Genomic DNA, 20,819 nt, shown 5'->3' with positions numbered 1-20,819 from the left:
CCTCCACCACTCAATAAGATCAAAAAATAAAAAGAATATTATGTAAGATGAGATCTATTACCCCCCTACTCCTGAGTAAGAAATAATAAGAAATCCTTGATCCCCACCCACCCCAAAATGCCTTACGTAATTTACGGACGGCCCCCTACCTTTTGTTCAAGGTAATATCAGCATTTACACAATACATGTAAAGTTGCAAAGAAAACACATGGAAGTGAGTAGAGCAAAGAAAATAAAATTGTCAAACAAATGAGATGATGTAAGATGGCAAAAAAAATAATGAAAGATTTTAACATTGTATCATCCACAATCTATGACATAAAAAAGGACAAAGAAAAATTATTATATGCAGTGCCATGACTAGTTTTCTCATGTGTCTAGTGCAAGATTTTAGTTTTGGCTTACCCCTTTTTTTTATAAAAATATTTAAAAAAATAAAGTACAATGGAAATGTTCAGCTATTTTTAAACTTTAACAGAAAAAACATTACAAAAGCAGCCCTCATGGTGGCAAAATTTAAAATTTTGAACATTTTCTGATCATTTTTTGAAACTCCCATTTCAGGGCCTCCTTTGTCCTTGGCCTGTGCATCCATTGCACCTGCTTAGTTATAGCACTGGTCATTTGTAACTGAAAGTGAATCACCTATTAAATATATGCAGACAATACTGTGTCTAAAACAATCAAAATGAATGAATAGGTGACAGCTTTTTACAAATGGTATAAAACAGGTTTCTCATACTAAAAGCATCAATGACTTTTGTGAATCATAATATATTTACAGTACATATCTGGAAAACAAATATCATATGCACATGAATTATTGTGAATGTTGATTTTGTGCAATAACATGTTCATTAACCATAGATTGGACAAGGACCTACCTGAAGGACTGGGGCATTATAGGTTGTTCCCTGCTTGGTCACAATTGCACTTTAAATCTTTCTAATTTAGCAAAATCCATAAAATGAGGGAGAGTATACTGTGTACATTTTCAAAATGGCAGATTATTGTGGGTGCACATGTATCTATTATCATCTTTTTTGATGGAAATGTGAATCATCACTGTCAAAAGTGACTTTTGGTGAACAGTGGAAGTCTGCTAGGAATTTGTGAACTACTAATTGAGGTTCAGCATCTGAACCTCAAGTATTATCTGAAAGTGTTCTTTTAAGATAAAATGCTTTTTGATTAATCTGGATGATGTACAATTATGGCTAACATATTCAATGTGTATGTGTCTACATTAACAAAGTATCATGTTTAATCATACTTTTTTTATCAAACAGCATCCAAAATGAGCAAAACTAGCCTGTATTACTACTGCCAGGACATTCATTCATCCAAATTATCATTAATGGTTTTGCAGATTTTTCAGTCAGTCTTAACCTATCATCTTGATACTAAAAGAGCATGCATAAACAAGGCAGAAACATATAGTAGTGTTGTGGTATAAAATGTTCGGTAACGTCTGCATGTTCAGATGACATAAGTTATCATTTTGTGAAAGTAAAAAAGTTCAGTAATCTGGCACCCTGAATTAACAAACTTCTATTGTATTTCTAATCAGAAAAATTAATTTTTTCGGTAATTCAGACATCACTATAAAAAATGAAAAATCTACGAATTATTTTAATTTCACATATTATTTTTCAGTTTAGTTGCATTAATTTTTCTCCTTTTTTACTTATTTAGAATGGTTGATGTTGGTGGTCAAAGGTCTGAAAGAAGAAAATGGATACACTGTTTTGAAAATGTTACATCTATAATTTTTCTTGTTGCCTTAAGTGAATATGATCAAATTTTGTTTGAATCTGATAATGAGGTAGTATAAATTTTAACTTGTAATACTGTGTTGATATAGTCAATTTATAGTGTATATTCTAAATCAGCGATTCTCAACCTTCTTAGCTCCGCGACCCCAAAATAGTAAATATAAATAAAATTAATATTTCGCAACCCCTAACCAAAGGAATAATAACAGTAAGCCTTACTATTACTAATTTAATTTTGACTGTAATTATAAATGTAAATTTTTAAAAAATATTATATAATCCCATTGCACTAATTTTATACATTAAGAAAATACCAACAGTATAAAAAATGTAATACAACTATTCCTATTATTTTATGTCGCTGCGTTTATAGCGACTGGTATGAACATGCGTGTATGACGTGTACATACATGAACAATTCACAAGTTTCAACTTGATGTGTATGTGCTCTTTGTAATTTGATCCATATATGTAGAAAATTTTAAATGAAAAACAAATGCAACCATCACATTAATTTCTTTTCTTTACTTGTGTACTTATTGTAAGTAAAACATTTACAAGTTTATAATAAATGATTTTTTCTCATTAAATGATTTCATTATTGTCTCGCGACTCCCCTTTAATATTGCCATGACCCCCAGGTTGAGAAACACTGTTCTAAATATATAAAAATGAATTCTTATTTCCCAATTTCTATTGCACTATCAAGATTTTTAAAAATCTAGATAGAATATACACAATAATATACTTTATAATTTCTTAAAGAACTAATTTGTACAAAAAGTATGTGCTCTATCTTTTTTTGAAGATTAAAATGTTTTTAAATCATTTTATGTTAAAATAATAAAGATGATTATATATTTGAATATTAAAAATTTCATAAATAGTAGAAGGCTATAGAGGTTTTTTGTAAAATTATATTTAAAATTGTTTTCAGAATAGAATGGAAGAAAGCAAAGCGTTATTCAAAACCATTATTACTTATCCCTGGTTTCAAAATTCTTCTGTCATTCTTTTCTTGAACAAGAAAGATTTATTAGAAGAGAAGATCATGCATTCACATTTAGTTGATTATTTTCCAGAATTTGATGGTAAGTTTAGTTTTTAAAAATATTTGAATAAAACACTTGCAAATGTTATTTGCTTTAACATTTTTAAAATAAAGCAAAGAAAATTAATTCACTAAAATTTTTAGTTTAGACAATTAGTTTTCTATTGTTAAATTTATGAAAAACACTTTTAATAAAATGTTTCAAGTGTTTTCAACATCTATGTTATAAAATGCAAAAACATTTGAATATTAAGTGTTTTTGGAAATTTAACATGAACAAACTGACTAATTGTCTTCATATTTGTGTATGCCATTATTAGTTTGTAATTCATTAAAAAATTAATTTTGAAAATTTTATAGCAAGATCATGTTTTAAATGTCATTTAGTCTATTGTATTTGTATTCCTGTGGAAAATTGAAAGCATGTCACAAAGAATTTCATAAAATTTATACAATTAATAAGAAAAGAATTTCTGTAAGATTAAAATGAGACATCCTAAACATCAACAATTGTATATATAAAGAAATCTTTGTAAAAATATAAGAAAGCATTGTAATTGTAGATGTGCTATAAAGAATGAAAATTAATTATATTAAAAACATAAATTAACAGAAATAGCTGAATTAAAACTAGATTAAAACTATTGTACTATTATGTTAACAAATGTGGATTAAGTAACTTTATACAAAGTTTCTTAAGACAATTAAGAGCATATCACTAAAGACCTGTACAATTCAAACAAATAAAACGGCAAGGTCGTATTTAGGACAAGACTATGTCTTGGAGATTCACTACTAAGGCTATGTCCTACATGGCAGTGTCCAGCGACTGCAGGCGGAAAGAATCTTTGTACACGCTTCGAACTCGTGAGCGACTTCTGTCCAGAGTGGACACATGTTGTTTACAAGATGGCGCGAGAAGACTTCGTCAAATGCTACTATAGAAAATATGACAAGCATTAAAACAGTAAATTTGAAAGGTAAATGTTATCACTAACTAGATACACAACAAATATAAAGAATCTTAAAAAGGTTTTATTTTTAAAACGTTGCATTTATACAAAATCAGAAATTATTAAATTACGTAAAAGATTATTAATTAAAGTTCATACAACACATATTTGTCATAATTTATTTGTCATTCTGTTTTTATTTATCTACAAAATCAGCCATTTTCTTCTTTGGAAGTGCAAGTAGTGGAAGCAGTGATCAAACTTGCTTGGCAGCTGCTTCCTGCATGTGTGTGTAGAAGCGTCATCTGGTGGTTGCTGCATGCTAAACGTGGTTACTCCAGACGTGCACATTTGCTTGAATCAGTTTATCTGCTCCACTTGGAAGCACATTCATGCCTGCGGTCGCTGGACACTGCCACGTAGGACATAGCCTGAGTGAGATCTTTGGTATTGCTGGTTTTGAGCACAATCATTCAAACTTTGCCAGCCACAGCCACGACCACAAGGTCATCCTCGATGTATTTTCAGTGAAATTAACCTATCCAATGTTGGAATTTCTCTCCATTGCATGACGCCCCAGGTTGAATTTTTGTCAATGCGAAAATTTCCCGTTTTTGAAAAAAAAAAATAATGGTGGCTATTGTATCGTTCTCAATTATTTTTTTTTTTATTTTGCACAAACGAAATATATATATATATATATATATATATAGTAATAAATGCAAAAAAAAATTAATTATATTTTGGAAGTTAGTTTTAATGTAAAATTATAACAACATGCCATCTAGTTTCAAAAATGTTCCGATAATGAAACGAGATATCTCCAGTCAATCGATCAAGATTAGCACATGGCAATCTGAAATATATGGGGAATAACACAGGAGAGGTAAATGGGAATTTTCAAAGAGTCGTTTGTCAAAATTTGATTTAGCAACATTCGCTTTTCGAACTTCCCAATGCATGTGTTTGTCAAAAATTCAATTTCACAATATTTGTATTTCCAACTTCCCAACCAGCAATGCATGCACAAATCTCGCACTACTGCCTGTTTGTAGAGAGTGTCTCCATTTTGTTTTTTATTTTGACTTGATTCTTAGTCCCCTGACTACCTACAAGTCTGGTTTTTTTTTATGCATGCATGATTTGGGCACCTAATACTCTGTGCCAAATTGCAACTCTTCACGTGTACTCCTTCATACCTCTAAGCTGGTAACACAGCAGGCAGTACAATTTTATAAACAAGACATAGTTTTGTCAATAATCATGTGCATGGAAAAGGAAGCAACTCCATATTCTTCGTATTAATAATCTCATTTATGATAGAGTTTTTGGTATATTAAAATGTACACATAAATATAAGTTTTTTCAGACATTTGGTCATTTGTTCTAAAATAACATAATGCTTTTAAGTTAATTCAAATATGTACTTAGCTAATGATGATTGATATTTTAATAAAAATAAAAAGTGCCATCTCACTGAGAACACTTTTCTTTTTCAATTATACCCAGACATAAAGTTTGTCCATTTTTGTAAAAATACTAACAAAATCATTTGTTTGGAGGTCATGTGAAACATACAGTGGATTAATGCACTTGATAGTACCATCAAATCATCCTGTTCCACATCCTCCAAGAGATCGTGACACATTGTTTGGCAGTTGGCATAGTCCTCTGCCTCCTCTTTATGTGACACCTGGACACAGTATGCACATTTCAAGAGTTTGTAATGGAAGATCTTCCATACTGTCAGTTGTAATGTACTGAGCTCCCGGCTAAGCCTCTTTGTTGAACATCTAGGACACTGTTATTGCAGTCTCTACACATTGAACTGTTTTCCAGTATAGTGGGTCTTCCTGAATGTTGTGCATTGTGTACATTAAACTGTTTGTCAGATTTTGTTAACTAAAAGTCTGATGTTGGCTCTAGTGGGAGCAGGCTTCTTGAATTTTCAAGTGATATTTTTACTTTTGTATATGTTAATTTTAACCCACTCAAACTTGCACAAACCATAGTGATTCTCTTTTCTTGGGTCAACATGTTTCACATGACCTACAAACAAATAATTTTGTTAGCATTTTCACAAAAATGAATAGATTTTATAATTGCCCTTGTATTAATTGTTTTAATATAATATTACAATTGTGCCATTACCAGGCAGGTGAAACTTCAAATAAAAATTTGACTCTGCTACATCAAACTACATCATCTGATCCTAGGGTGTAAATAAAAAAAAAAAGACAAATTGTGAAGATATTAGATTATAGAATGTTCAAATATTATTTAATATAAATATAGTTAGTGATTCCAACATCAAATATATTACTAGTTTGCATATTATTAGCATATGACAATTTTGGTACTCAGCAAGCTTAGTCTGAAACTCCACAAGAAAAAAGCATGCTGCCTGCTAGATGCATATAAAGTTCATTTGCAGCCCTCATCCAGAAAAGAATGTTCACTATTACCAGGAGTAATAGTAGCAATAAACAATTAATTATGACTTCAACTAGTTTTTTTACTTTAATCACCTGTTTTTTTAACTCAGATAATTAACAAGACTGCCAACCAGTTTCCTTTTATAACTGATCTACAAGACTGGTTCTTGTACATTGTCTGTTAGAGAACAGTGAATGTATACTAAGTTTCCAGACTGAGCAATCACAATTGGTCTGTTTTTATAAATTGGATATTAAAATTTTTCACTATAACTTGTATATGGTTCTTCTTTGAATTACAATTGATGCAATGAAAATATTGACTACTTTTGAATATAATTATGAAATAGTCCAAAGGTTTCAAACAGTTTGAAAAAAAGCAGGACTATCTTTGAACATTTGGTCACTTTGGTCTTGGGTAATGCCAGCACTGCTGCCAAGTTGTAGACAAACTTCCCAGTAGTTCAGACTCCAGTTTCCATTAAATTTGAACACCTTTCCACTAAACATAGCATTATATTGAATCTGAGCTTAAACACTTGAGTTTTGGAATCATATTAAAGATTCTTAGGCTCATCATCTTAGGCTGCTGAAAAAAGCTACAGTATCTTATTAAGCAATACTGTATAAAAACAAAAATTAGCTCCTGAAATTTCCTACCAAAAATAATATTACCCACAAAATTTCTCAGGGTTACATCAATTTCCTACTAAATTTAGTTGGAATCTACCAACTTGGCAACACTTGATTACAAGCAATGGCAGCATGCTCAGGCTTTAAAAACAATTGAAAATCATTTTAAAAGGATTAGCAATTAATTTGAGAACTCTAAAATACTGTAACATATAATGCTTTCTTATCGTATTTTCTTGATAGTCTATATATATTTTTGATTAATACAATGAAATAATATCATGCAAATAAATAAATGTTATCTTTCTGAATGATTAACCATTTAATTCACCTTACTTCCAACAATCCATCAATCTCCTTAATCTGACACTTTTCTGGTCCCAAATATGCTGGATTACCAAATTTGTACTGAATATCATGGTAAGGCATGGATCTGCTGTATGTTATAGCTATTGCTTTTTGTGACTAAGATAATGATTAGTATATAATTTACATAAGTTGGGAAAATAAGAGGTCAAAGTAGAATTTTAATCAATATTGTTAATGTATACATAACATTTAGAATAGCCTATAATAATTTAAAAAAAAAAAGCACATAAAAATGTTTTTGTAGCTTAAGTGATGAAACTATTTTTTTCTTATTTAGGTCCAAAACAAGATCATATTGCAGCACGTGAATTCATACTTAAGATGTATTTGGTTCAGAATCCAGCTGAAGATCGAATGATATATCCACATTTTACATGTGCCACAGGTAAATAATTAAATATGCATGATATTCGTTTTATTGTCAATGAAAACTAGTACGATGTAAATTAAAATTTATTTATTATTAAATACATAGAGAAAGAAAGAAATGCTTTTTGAAAAAGTCATTTAATAGAAAAATATTAAACTAAAATATTTCAATGTATTAATAACAATACCTTAACTCACCATTTTACTTTTCATTGTTTTACTCTTCCAACAAACATTTTTGTCTGCTTCACAAGCCTGACTCAGGTCTGTCTTTAGTTAAAGTTCAAAATTCAAAATTAAAATGCTAATCATTCTATGCTCATTTTTCTTATAAATTTTAAATTTAAATGGTGTATCACTGAAATCCTACCATATACAAATTGTTGTGCAACAGTAAAGACAATGATAATATTAATAGAATGTTAGGAATTTATTCCGTTCCAATTGTGGATTTAACAGTTAACTTGCATAGGGTCCATCACTAGATCATTACCCTGGACTTTTATTTTTACTCAAGGAACATAACAGACCACATCAAGCCAGTTATGCCATAGAGCTCGAGGTGGTTGCAAATGAAACCAAATTATTAAAACAGGTCTACAACAAGTAGCACCTTAGAATTTTAGAAGCACTGAAGATATATAAAGACACTTTAAAAGGAAATTGTATAAATTATAAGGATTTGATAATTATAAGACAAATCTGGAGTAGGTTTATGAAGTGAACCAAAAACATTTGTCAGAAGATTGAAATAGTGATTTAAAGCAGCGCTCTCCAACTTATCATAGTCCACGGGCCATATTTTCTTCACCAAACATTTCGGGGGCCAAGAAGATTGATAAATGAAAAGTCAGTTTATGTTAATTAAAAAAATATTTTATTTATACTAAAAAGAAAACTTTAAAATATTCATAATATATTAATGAGAACATTGTGGCCGTAATTTTCACATAGTAAGATAATTTTAATATTAATAATAATAATTTAGTAACATAAATTTATTCATAGTAAAATGTACTCGCGGGCCGTAAAAATAATTTGGCGGGCCGTATACGGCCCGCGGACCACCAGTTGGACAGCCCTGATTTAAAGTGTTATTACTGTGATAGAAAAATAACTGAGATGAAAAAGAGATTACTGTTTTTCTCGAGACCTGAAACTAATCTGTTATTTGAATTCATTGTGGCAATTACTTATCAAATTTTTATATCAAAATTATAAGTTAAAAATTTATTGCTGTAAATACAGAATAATGAATTACAGTGATTGTTTTGCATTTCTAGTCATAGTTCTGTATATAATGAAAAGTCTAATGCCCAAGGCAAGTAATAAAATTATCTGTCATTACTATAGATCAACTTATATTTTGAAGAAGCATTATTAATACACTATCTACCAAATCATAATTGAATATCCTGATTATACACTAGAGGGGATACACTGCTGCTTGAAATTATAAAACCACCAACAAAATTTATATTAAAAAAAAAAACGTAACGGAGACTAAAACTGTCTTCACTTTTCTCCGTGTCCAATCACCAGGAACAACATTATAAATGAAATAGTATATTTTTAATTGTGCTGGGATTGTCATCTGTGAACTTTTAGACTGTTTTGCAGAGGCGTAGACTCTAAACAAAGTCGTCTCTGCTATGGAAGGCTGTTGTTCCTCATGATTGGACATGGCAAAAAATGAAGACAGTTTTAGTCTGTTACATTTTTTTTTAAATTGTAAATTTCTTGGCCCTTTTTTTACAAAATTTATATTACTTCAAACATACAAAAATTTTCATTAGATGAATGCTGATATAATGTAACATGTTACAGAATGGTTGAAATATGACTTTTATTTTTAAAACTTAAAGCTTGAAAACAAAAACTCAAAACTTTAAGCTGTTCATAAGTATAAAGCCAGTTAGGAAATGACTTTAAAAGTTTAACTGATGTTGTAGTTAGAATGATATTGTCCTTCTTTGTTTTTATGCATTCAAAAATTCATTTTAGCATACTCCACACTCGTTTTTAAAGAAAATTTACAGGAATGAAATCCCATGAAGCATACACTGCTTCTTCCAGTTAAAAATCAATAAAAGCTGTTTTTGTTGATTTTTGAACTGGAAGAATTTAAAAGAGGACTGATGAGGGACCTGATATCTGAAATGCATATTCTCAGAAACTAATAAAAGCCTATGTTTCTATCTTAGTCATGTTCCTGTGTGATTTGATTTCTAAGGCAATTTTATGCTTACTCAATGAAAGCTGTTTTTCATTATGATATACAGTTGACTCCGTCATTTTTCAACGATCATGAACGCCTTGAAAACATCATCTTTGCAATTGTCAATTGTTGGCAAGTAACGTGTAAGGATTCTTAATGCCTCTAGCATGAGATGTAAAATTGGATTCCGGTGTGATGTTGATGTAGATTGTATATTTTCTTTTTGTTTATCTGTTGTTATTTTATACATAAAATGTTAAGGCATTTTTATTAATATGTATATATATATATTAATAAATAAATAGACTCCCCCTCCTGAAAAAAATGAGTTCACACCACACGTGCGGAGTGAATTCATTTTTTCAGGAGGGGGTGACGACTTATCGGAGTGTGGGACAGCAAAAGTATGTTGACTTATCCAGTAGTGGCAAGTTAAACGGTGTCGAGTAAACCGGAGTTTTTTAACATTAATGCCTATGTAAGTCGGCCAGGACCACAGAAAACTGACTACTTAACCAATGGTGTCAAGTTATCCAGGTGACAACTTATGTGGAGTTGACTGTATATAACAAACCATCCACATGTTTTACATAACATTCAAATCAGATGATCATCAGTCCACTTTTTGCAGTTGATTCCATGGTCACTCATCTGTTTCATTGTTGCCTAAGAAGTGACACAGTGTTAGCCTTCTGAGACAAAAAATTTCTCCTAAAAAAGGCTAGGCAAAGGCTGCTTGCTTATATGTGAAGAATGCTGATATATATTCCTGATTTCATTGTCCTTTGTACATTGACTAAATATGTGGTTTTGTTGATTCATTTGGATTACAAGATGTGATCTGAGATCAAGTTAATAACAATGTACTGTACATCATCTGGACCATTTAATTAAAACATTTCTCATTGGAAAACAAAACTATGTCCCACTTAATGCCATCCAAGATTCATTGTTATACAGTGTCATATGTGCTTCTCTATGATGTTGCTTTCAATAAAGGTTTTGGCTTTAACGTTACAAATCTGCTGATCTTAAGAGTCATGGGGCATATGAGAAATTGTTTGCTATGATGGATTTCTTGGAAAGTGTGTAGCTATTTCACTTGCAGACATTTTTTAATGTTGCCAGATGAACAACTCTTATGTCTCTTGTTGACATGCTATTCTTCATCCTGTATTTTATGAACTGCTGTCTTCAAATACTTGTTTTCCAGTTATTTGTTGTTGTGACAAGCCTGTACTGTGTTCATACAATATTTCACAAAAAGTTTCATTTTCTATAAGCACTTTTCTATATGACATTTTTTTTTTTAAATATTAAAACATCATGGTAAAGCATCTATTCTTGTAATTAATACTTATCTACATAGCACTATGGAAATTGGTAAATTCTATATTGTTTTAGTCCTGTTTTTTATAATCTTATATTTATGGACAACTTAGAATTTTCATTTTTTGTTTTTTAGCATTAAGTTTTGAAATAAAAGTTATATTTTCACTTTAAAATGTTTCTTTGTGCAATATGTTACCTTAAATCATCATCTGTTTAATAAAAATATCTATATGCTTAAAATTAGTATAAATTTTGTTGGTCACATTTTTGGGCAACAGTATGTTACTGTCATCTCAATATGCTATCAGGTCACCTTTTTCTATTATCTTGATTACAACTCTATTTGATAGATTTTATATCAGTTCATAAAGTATCAGCTATAGTATATTTATCAATTGTTTTTTCTAGAATATATGCTACAGTTTATGGAGTCATATATGGCACATTTGTCTGGCTCTTCTGTTCATTCCATAGCTGTTAGATAGGATTGAGACCAAGGATTAGGGTCACTTATAATTCCATCTGTTGAACATCATTCTCATCATGCTAAGTTAGACTAGTGTGTATGTAAGCATTGTTATCCTGGAACTATGAAAGTGTCAATTCTTGTTTCTGTTGAATAATGCAATAAGCATCTGTGATAATACTACTGTGAATGATAATCAATGGAGATGTAGAAAATATAATTTTCAATGAGAACCTATTTGAAATTTCCTAAACACAACTATAAACATACATAAGCCCAATAGTTATATTAAAGTCAAACGAATGCCAGAATAGATAGGGCTATATTACTGCTACTATTAATAATTAAAAGCAATTTGGCATATAGGTAGACATTAGATGTTGTCTCTTATTAAATTAAATTTAATAAATATTAATTTAATTATAATTATTAAAATTAATACATAAGAGATGTCACTTATTGCCTACCTCTATATCAAATTACTTAGCTTGTAATTATTAATAGTAGCAGTAATATAGCCCAATCTAATCTGGCATTCATTTGACTTAAAAACAACTTTTCCAAGAAATATCTTTTATTAAAATGCACTTCACTTTACTCCAAATAATTCACTATATTAACTGATGAAACAATTCTGGATTATTAGAACACTACTATCACACTTGATCATGGACACAATATACTCAGGCTGCATGCCACAGGCATAGCTAGGGGGCGGGGGAGCCGCTCCAGGTGTCACCCGTGTAGGGGTAACACCCAGTAGGCCTATGCCTTAAAAAAAAAACAAAGGTCAACGGCTTGCCTCCCATGACAGTTTCTTCGCTATGAGGAGACGCCATGAGAGCTTGCACCAGCTGAAAATCTCACTGTGATTTATTCTATAAACAGAAAAAAATTAAATACCTTCTAAAACCGATAACCGGTGCGAACTATTAAGTGTTAGTTTATTCTATAAATCTAAACTCATACATCATGACATTGCATATTCAATATAGCGTTCAAGTTGCTCGAGTGCGAAGATATTACAATTCAACAGTGTTTTATAAAAGAGTTAAAAAGGGTGACACCACGATATCCACATTGGGTGTCACCCATGCTAGCTATGCCACTGCTGCACGCATTCACCCAGATATATTCATTTGAGTGGAAGAGTAAATCTAAATTTGTTGTTCCATAGAATGCATTTTCTTTGCTTAATGGACCAGATCATATATGCCATAACCTAAATCAGATGAGTTGTGTGATTGTCTGTGACTAGAGGTTTGTACGTGCCAGCTTTAACATAATATTTCAATGTCTAGTTAGTAAGTAATTTATTTATGGAAATGATGACTCCAGTTGAAATGAAAAACTTCTGTTAGTATTCATTGGTTGAATCTGGTTTTTACAGAACACTTTGTAGCACCCCATGTACAGTACCTATCAATCAAGATTTTATAAAAAAAACATTATCGATTGACCAAAACTAATGTCCTGTGTATTCTACTGGTGAAGCGTAAACTGTATTGTTATTAGGGTGTTGTAATTTCTGTATTGCAAATTGTCAAGTTGCCTATGTGACACCTAATATCCTTCTCAAATGCACATTACTCTACACTTCACAGCATTTTATAGGCCGATTTCACATCAATGTGCTTTACAATACATTGATGTAAAATCTATCTCAAGTATTGTACATAAAAACTTAAAGTAGACAAGCAATTGGGAACATTTGTATTTAGGTGTTTATAGAATGTTCATTTATTTTTTGATAGATTGTGTAATTTTTACACAGAACTTGACTTGATAATTTCTTTTTTTTGCAATTTAGACCTCTTTAGATTACAAAAAAATGTTTAATTGCATTACAAAATATAATAAGAGATGCAGAATCCACTTGGAACTTTTTCAAGAAATACAGATAATCTTTATTAAAATCACTTAGTACAAATAATCTTTTTATTATATAATAAAAATCAAGTTTGTAAGACATTAAAAGCAAGGTTTTTTTGAGACTTAAATTTCACATCAAATGAATTCCACTGTAACTTGATTCAGTAAACATTGCAAGTTTTAAAAATAAATCATGCTTACATTTTATAGTTGTAATATAGTTCATTTTGTTCTTATATTGACTAAGATTTCAGGGATTCTTCTAGAAATTATTAGGAAGATTACAATTTAAACATAGTATAAGTTTGTCAAAGCATTGATTGAAAATGTTTATATTTTGTTTGTTTAAATTACATGTAACATTTAATCTCTAAATTTTAATGTATTTATTTATCGTTTTCATTTATTTATATTTAGTATATTTTTGTATGATTGTATTCTTGACAGCACAGAATACAATCATACAAAACAGTTTGAAGGATTATAATCTTGCTTATGATCAGGAGTTTTTGAAGTTCCTTGATAATTGTCTTCCCTTTAACCATTATTTTTTATTTTATTTATTATTATTATTAGAGATAACATATTTACATTTTCATATTGATTACATAAATTCAGCTTATTTGAATATTGATAATATTGATGATAGAAATTATTTAGTTTTGTAGTTTTTATCTTTGGAAACAGGTCTTTTATGAAATTACATGAAATAATTAATTTAATTGATTTATTAAGAGAGCCAAATCTGAAAAATATTATTTATAATTGATTTCAAATATTTTTGTTTAGTTTTTTATTTATTTTATTATGGAAGATGTGAATTTCTTTAATATGCAATATGGATGGATATATTTTCAACTGTATTATTAGTATTATTATGTTAGGTTTAGTGAGTTATACTCAGTTGACACTGGTGGCTGTGTACTATGCTGGACCAGAGTCAAGGTATAGCAACCAAAACAAAACTAAAATTAAATAAATGTGTCAGTGTCAGTATTTAGGAATTTCCTAACAATGTGGCATGTATTCAATATAGTGGTCTTCTGAAGTGTGATGTATGTATTTCTATTCAATTGTAATGTTCCCAGGCTTTTGTGTAGTGTGTGTGGTATGACACCTGTAGAGGAGAGAATAACAAGTACAATAAGCACTTCATCTATCCTCCACAGATGCCTTATTTCCTGGGTGAGTTCTGTGTACTTGTTAATTTTTTCAGTGCATGTGTTTTGTACATTGTGAGTGTTTGGAACGGATATGTCTATAATGTATGTGATTTTATTGTGTTTATCAATGAGTGTGATGTCTGGTCTGTTGTGGTAAATTGTTTTATCTGTGATTATGGCTTTGTCCTAGTACATTTTGTGCATGTTGTTTTCCAATACTGTCTGTGGAATGTATTTGTAGTATGGTTCATGGATGTCTACTAATTTGTGTTTCTTTGCAAGCTCTTGATGTATTATATTTGCTACTTGATTATGTCTGTAAATAATCTGTCTGTGCCAAGAGCTTGAACATTATTATTATTATTATTTAATATAATATAATATCAAAGTATTTCATTATTTATAACTGTTTTATTCTTTTACCTTGAATGGGTTGGCCAGATGGCTGCTTGATAAGGTGTCAAGATATGAATTCAGTTTATATTCTCATAATTTGTCTGTGAATATTGCAGGTCAGTGTTGTTCTCCATCCTACACTCATGCTGGGTGATTCCATTACCATTCAGATCCACTTATAAAGTATAGTTTGTTGATGGGTGCATAGCTTTAATGTACAGTAGTTATTCTGCATTGATAGATTAATCAATTTGTCTGTCCATTCAATCATCATAAATATCCAAGAATAAAGAACATTTTTGTCTTTAGTATATTCTAGTTTATTTTTATAAATAATGATTTTAACTTGTAAAATTTTAATTCTGTACAGTAAGTTGACATTACTTGATCTGTGAATCTTGATGTTACAGCAAATGGGTGGGGAGTTAGGACAATTTTTTAAGAATCACTTAATAATTACAGTGTGTTCAAAAATATAAGAACACCCAACATTTTATTGATAACTTGAAATTTCTAGGAGCTATTATTGTCTGATTGTTGTCACTTATTTCTTTCATAAAGAGACATTTGTACACTAACAGTTATGATTGTAAATAAATTATTTATATGAAAATGATTTTTTAGTGTTCAATAATGATAGTGAACACTCAAAATTTAATTCATATATATATATATATAAGAAGTTTTTTAGAGAGAAAAATCCCGCGAGGAGGCGAGAAAAAAAAGCAGAGGGCACTAGTTGTTTTTTCGACAAGAAGAAGAAGAAAGATGGCTGCTTAGTCACTGTATATAGTCTTTTGTTATAATTAAAATTAGTTCAGTAGTTTTATCATCGTTGCCTTCTCGTGTCTTTTAAAACAAATTGTACACTTCAGCCGGAGTCGTACAATATATATATATTTAACATAATTTTTTAAATATGTTTATCTGGATATCTATGAAATCAAGTCATCTACTTACCTATATTTGTTATTGTTCCTATGGCAACCAAAAATTGTTGTCTGCTTATATAGCAAGGCATTGTTAATTTGGAAAGGGCAAGATATTTTATCCTTTTCAAATGCTGAAAGTAAGTGTTTTAAATGAAGCTAGTGAGTCAATGAGATCTGTTGATAACAAAACAAGAAGATTGATTTGCGTGATCAGGAATTATTTGAAGTTAAATGAAGATTATGGAGTTAAGATGAGTCCTGGAAAACCATAAAAGCTTACTTCTCGTAAGAGTGAAGCAATTTTAAGGAAACAAGCTCTCAAAAATATTGCTTCAAAACCTGAATATGGAGTAAGCATGGGGACAATTTTGAACATAGTTCTTGTGCCAATCATCTCAAATACATCAAAAGAAAGTTGGAAGCAAAGCTTATAGACCACAAGGCTGCCAGACTGACTTGGATTAGAAATCACCTGACTTGGAAGGAACAGTGGAGGAATGTATTGTGGTCAGATAAGAAAAAGTTCAATTTAGATAGGCCTGATGGTTGCCAATACCGTTGGCATGATTTAAAAAAGGAGAGGGAAATCTAGTCCAAATAACAAATTGGACTGTCTTTGGAGAGTGTAGGAAAATAAATATTGCCTTTCTTGAAGGAAAGCAAAATGGTAAAGGATCCAGCAGCTAGAAATCATCTAACTTCCTTTGGAGAAAGACTGGGGGGTCATCAGTGATAGTTCCAACAATGTAATGATCCCATCAATACTGCCACCATTACCTGGGAATGGTTTCAAGTCATGGATTGGCCAGAGGTATCATTGGATTTGAATCCTATGGAGAATGTCTGGGGACTTCTGGTCAGGTCTAAGCAAATGGAAAGCGATATGATAATATCAGACCTGAAGATTGCAATTATTGAGAAACTAGCAGGTAGGCCCGGCATTGCTCGGGCAAAAGTAACGATAGCGAAGATTAAGATTATTACGTTATAGTCACAAAAAAAAAAGAGAGTAATTTCATCAACAAACTAAATATTTCTAAAGAAAGGTCAAATTTGAAAATCGAATGTTCTAATATTGTTCAATTTTCACGACGTGTTCTGATTATATCGTTCGATTTTTATCGAATGTTCTAAAGAAGAAAAGTCGAGAAAAACCGAACTAATCTGTTTAAATTTGAAAATCGAATGTGTTCTAACATATTACTCAAATTTCTTTTTTTTTTTCCTCCAGCGCCCGTAAATCTTGCACGTTGCTTTCTCTTGTTCTCCATTGTTGTTTAACACTTCCATTGTTACTTAACACTTTGGTACTTAAATTTGGTACCCTGTGTACCGAATTTCAACTTTTAACTCCTAACCGTTTTAGAGAAAATTAAAATTATTACGTTATAGTCAGCCTTACCCTTTTTCACAGAATGCAAGAATTGGGACCCCTGTTTCCAGACTAATTAGAGAATTTTTAGATGGGTCTAAAAATATGTCCGATTTCCCGCAAAAGCGAAAAAACTGCATCTGCGTCTTGCACGTCGCTTTCTCTTAACACTTCCATTGTTGACACTTCCATTGTTGATGAAAGTGTTAAGCCTTAATCCTGTCCCTCTCCCCCATGGGGAGGAATTTCGAAAAATCTCTTCTTAGCATGCGTCCTCATGACATACCCTAACTGTGTACCAAATTTCAATTTTCAACTCCTAACTGTTTGGGCTGTTAACATTTCCATTGTTACGTAACACTTCCATTGTTGACTCTTCCATTCTTAACGCTTCCATTGTTACTTAACACTTCCATCAACAATGGAAGTGTTAAGACTTAATCCTGTCCCTCTCCCCTGTGGTGAGGAATTTCGAAAAATCCCTTCTTAGTGTGCGTTCTCATGACATACCCTAACTGTGTACCAAATTTCAACTTTCAACTCCTGACCATTTGAGCTCTGCACTGATTATTGTCATCATTGTCATCATCATCATCTCGTCTCGATATATATATAGATGGGAGGAAATTCCTCAGGATTTTCTTCAAAAGCTGATCGAGTCAATGACAGACAGTTTTTAAAGTAATTGTAAACAAAGAAAAGACTTCTGGTCATTAGCTTTTGTAAATGACCTTTGAAATATCATTTTCTGTCCATTATTCATAAGTGATCTTATAAACAGTGAACATTTCAAGAAACTCATTTCTTCAATAAAATTATCCTATTGTTTAATTTAGAACTTCATATTTTGTATATAAATGTAAAAACATATTGAAATACATAAAATTAAATTTAGCTATAATCAATTTCACTGTTGAAATAAATTTTAAAAACTGAGTGTTCTTATCTTTATTGAATGCACTGTAATTAATAATTAGAAAATATTCAAATGTTCTAGAAATAAATTTGTTTGTTACAGAAATATCAAAATCTCTTAAAATTTTAAGCATAACTATATAAATGAAGTAGAAATGAAAATTGTAATTGATAAAATGTGATATTAGAAATTTAAAACTAGCTTGGATGTATTACAATATAAAATCTGAAATATATTTCTCTTTACAGATACTGAAAATATCCGGTTTGTGTTTGCAGCAGTAAAAGACACTATTCTGCAGTCAAATTTAAGGGAGTATAATCTTGTGTAGTTGTCCAGTGACTTAAAAAAAATATATTGCTGCCATAGGAATATGAAAAATATATATATTATGAACTTTGATGTTAGCAAAGTTTCATTGAATCTTAATGTAGCCAAAGAGTGAGGCTGAAGAAACTGAAAAGCAACAGTTGTAAATTTGCTTAATCCATCTGGCAGCAGCATTTTGCAGATCACATCTCTTTTAAATGCTTCCAAGCATAGTGCCTCAGAAATGCAGGTGTTGTCAAACTTTTTATGTATGAAACATTTTCATGTTGGATTTAGAGAACCAAACAAGTGCCAAATTATATACAAGAACATGTAGAAGAACCAAAAGTTTAGTTTAAAAAATTAAGAACAACAAAATTGAATCTGCTGAAATTATATTCAAGAAACAATTCCGCCCAATGAGACGTTGTATTCAAACTTACTATAGGTGCTGATTTGACAATTAAGAACTATTTTTATTTAGATTTTACTAGTGGGCACATGGCACAATTGTGCCATTGTCTGATATTTCTTAGTCTGTATTCTAAAAAGATAACAAAAATTTTTTTATTAACTCGAGAAAAGAAATCATTATCATTTTGAATACGTACAATGTGGATTATATCATTTCATTATGGTTCTATATTGATGATATTGTTAAGAAGTTCTGATTAGTTTACTTTTTGAGACAGTTTTATATATATATAAATATATATATTTTATTACTACGATAGCAAGAACACCTTCAGCTTAATGAATCAAAAATGTCATCCTAAAGCATACATTTAAAAAGTAATTATAATTAATAATAAGAAAAGCAAAAGAAATACGAAGTATGTAAATTTATTAATAACATGTATATAAAATGTATGATATTACTGAATGAAAAGGGGATTTGAGATTTGTTTGTAATACATAACAATGTTAATTGTTGTTTTGAAATTTTTTCATCAGGAAAGAGTTTTGTGTATATGACGAATGTAATTTTAAGATATTCTATTACATTCATAGGCAGTCTATTGAAATCCATAGAAATTATACACAGAATATCTGGTATTTAAAGTCAAGTGATTTTATACATATAAGAACTTCTGGAAAAATAATATATTTGTCTTGACTTGGCTGTGTTCAGATAAAATCTGTAACTCATCTGTCATGTCTATGACTTAGCTATGTAGAGTTGGCACTGTGCAAATACTTGATTTTCTAACAGTATCCTTCCCACATGATCAAAACTTTATCCTTAAATCTTATTTATCATCATCATCATCATCGTTATCATAATCATCACAAATGTTAATGTTATTGGATATTGGCAGTGCTTCATTTGAAATGGGAGTTCTGTATCATCTGTCAATGTCACAACAATTCTGACAATTCTGGGAAATAGAATTGACCATCTCAGGTGCTTCCAGTTGAAAGTGTACAGTCTATGATATGTTGCCCCCACTTGCATGACAGTTAAATGTGTTCTATTGTAGTCTTTTTTCACATTGATATTTTGTGGTAACATAATGTTAATTCTAGTTCTCAACTTCAATTTGTGTGGTGACATTCCTTGTGGAGTCAGTTATTTTAAAAATTCATTTGGAAAGTTTTTCTCATCTATGTGATTAATTACTTCATTCACACTGATATTTACTTTTTCCTATTGTTCTTAAGCTAATGTTATACTTATTAATATTTTTATTATTCAAGGCTAGAGAAATTTCTCTAGTACAAGGATAATTTTTCCACTGATGTTTGGCTATCTTCTTGTCTGATGCTTTGTTCAAATTAGTTCTCCATTACTAACAAATCCTTGTTTACATTCATAAAGCCCTGTTGATCCATAGAAACAGCACTATTTCTGTACTTACGAGATTGGCCAAAGTGGCAGAAATTGGAGACTATCTTCATGTTCACCAGTTGAAATATTTTGAAATGAATCTGAAATTTCAATTGACTAAGGAATGTATTGATGAAGTTCTTCCATTAGGATTTTTCTGATAATTTTTAGCATTTAATGAAAATTACCTTCTGTGATAGTCTTCCTTCCAAATACAAATGTAATTCCCATAATTTCTTGTAACAGAATTTTAACAGTATGAAATGGTGTTCATCTTAAATGGTGACATCTACTTTTTGTAGTTTAAGTAATTTGTAGCCATTGAGCTTTGTGTTAAAGCTTTCGTCAATCCTGGAATGTTTAATGGAAGCTTGAAGGCAGTATGAACTTTCCTCAGTTCATCAGATGCATTGCAGCTATTTCAGAACAA

The 20,819-nt window shown here is 30.5% G+C and overlaps 1 protein-coding gene across 4 annotated transcripts in view; it reads left to right on the top strand.

The window, feature by feature from the left end:
* LOC136983869 (guanine nucleotide-binding protein G(q) subunit alpha-like) overlaps positions 1–19,608 on the top strand; it is a 69,836-nt gene extending 50,228 nt beyond the window's left edge. For all 4 annotated transcript variants that reach the window (XM_067280740.1, XM_067280738.1, XM_067280739.1 and 1 more), the window contains 4 exons: positions 1,696–1,825; positions 2,713–2,866; positions 7,494–7,601; positions 18,501–19,608. In XM_067280740.1, the coding sequence (XP_067136841.1) occupies positions 1,696–1,825; positions 2,713–2,866; positions 7,494–7,601; positions 18,501–18,583 (475 nt within the window). In that variant the 3' untranslated portion in view covers positions 18,584–19,608. The remainder of the gene's footprint in view (positions 1–1,695; positions 1,826–2,712; positions 2,867–7,493; positions 7,602–18,500) is intronic.
* The last annotated feature ends 1,211 nt before the right edge of the window (positions 19,609–20,819 follow it).

This window comes from Centruroides vittatus, unplaced genomic scaffold (assembly GCF_030686945.1).
Source record: "Centruroides vittatus isolate TY-2023 unplaced genomic scaffold, ASM3068694v2 contig_890, whole genome shotgun sequence".
Classification (NCBI taxonomy): domain Eukaryota; kingdom Metazoa; phylum Arthropoda; class Arachnida; order Scorpiones; family Buthidae; genus Centruroides; species Centruroides vittatus.
This window is presented reverse-complemented; position numbering and strand designations above follow the sequence as displayed.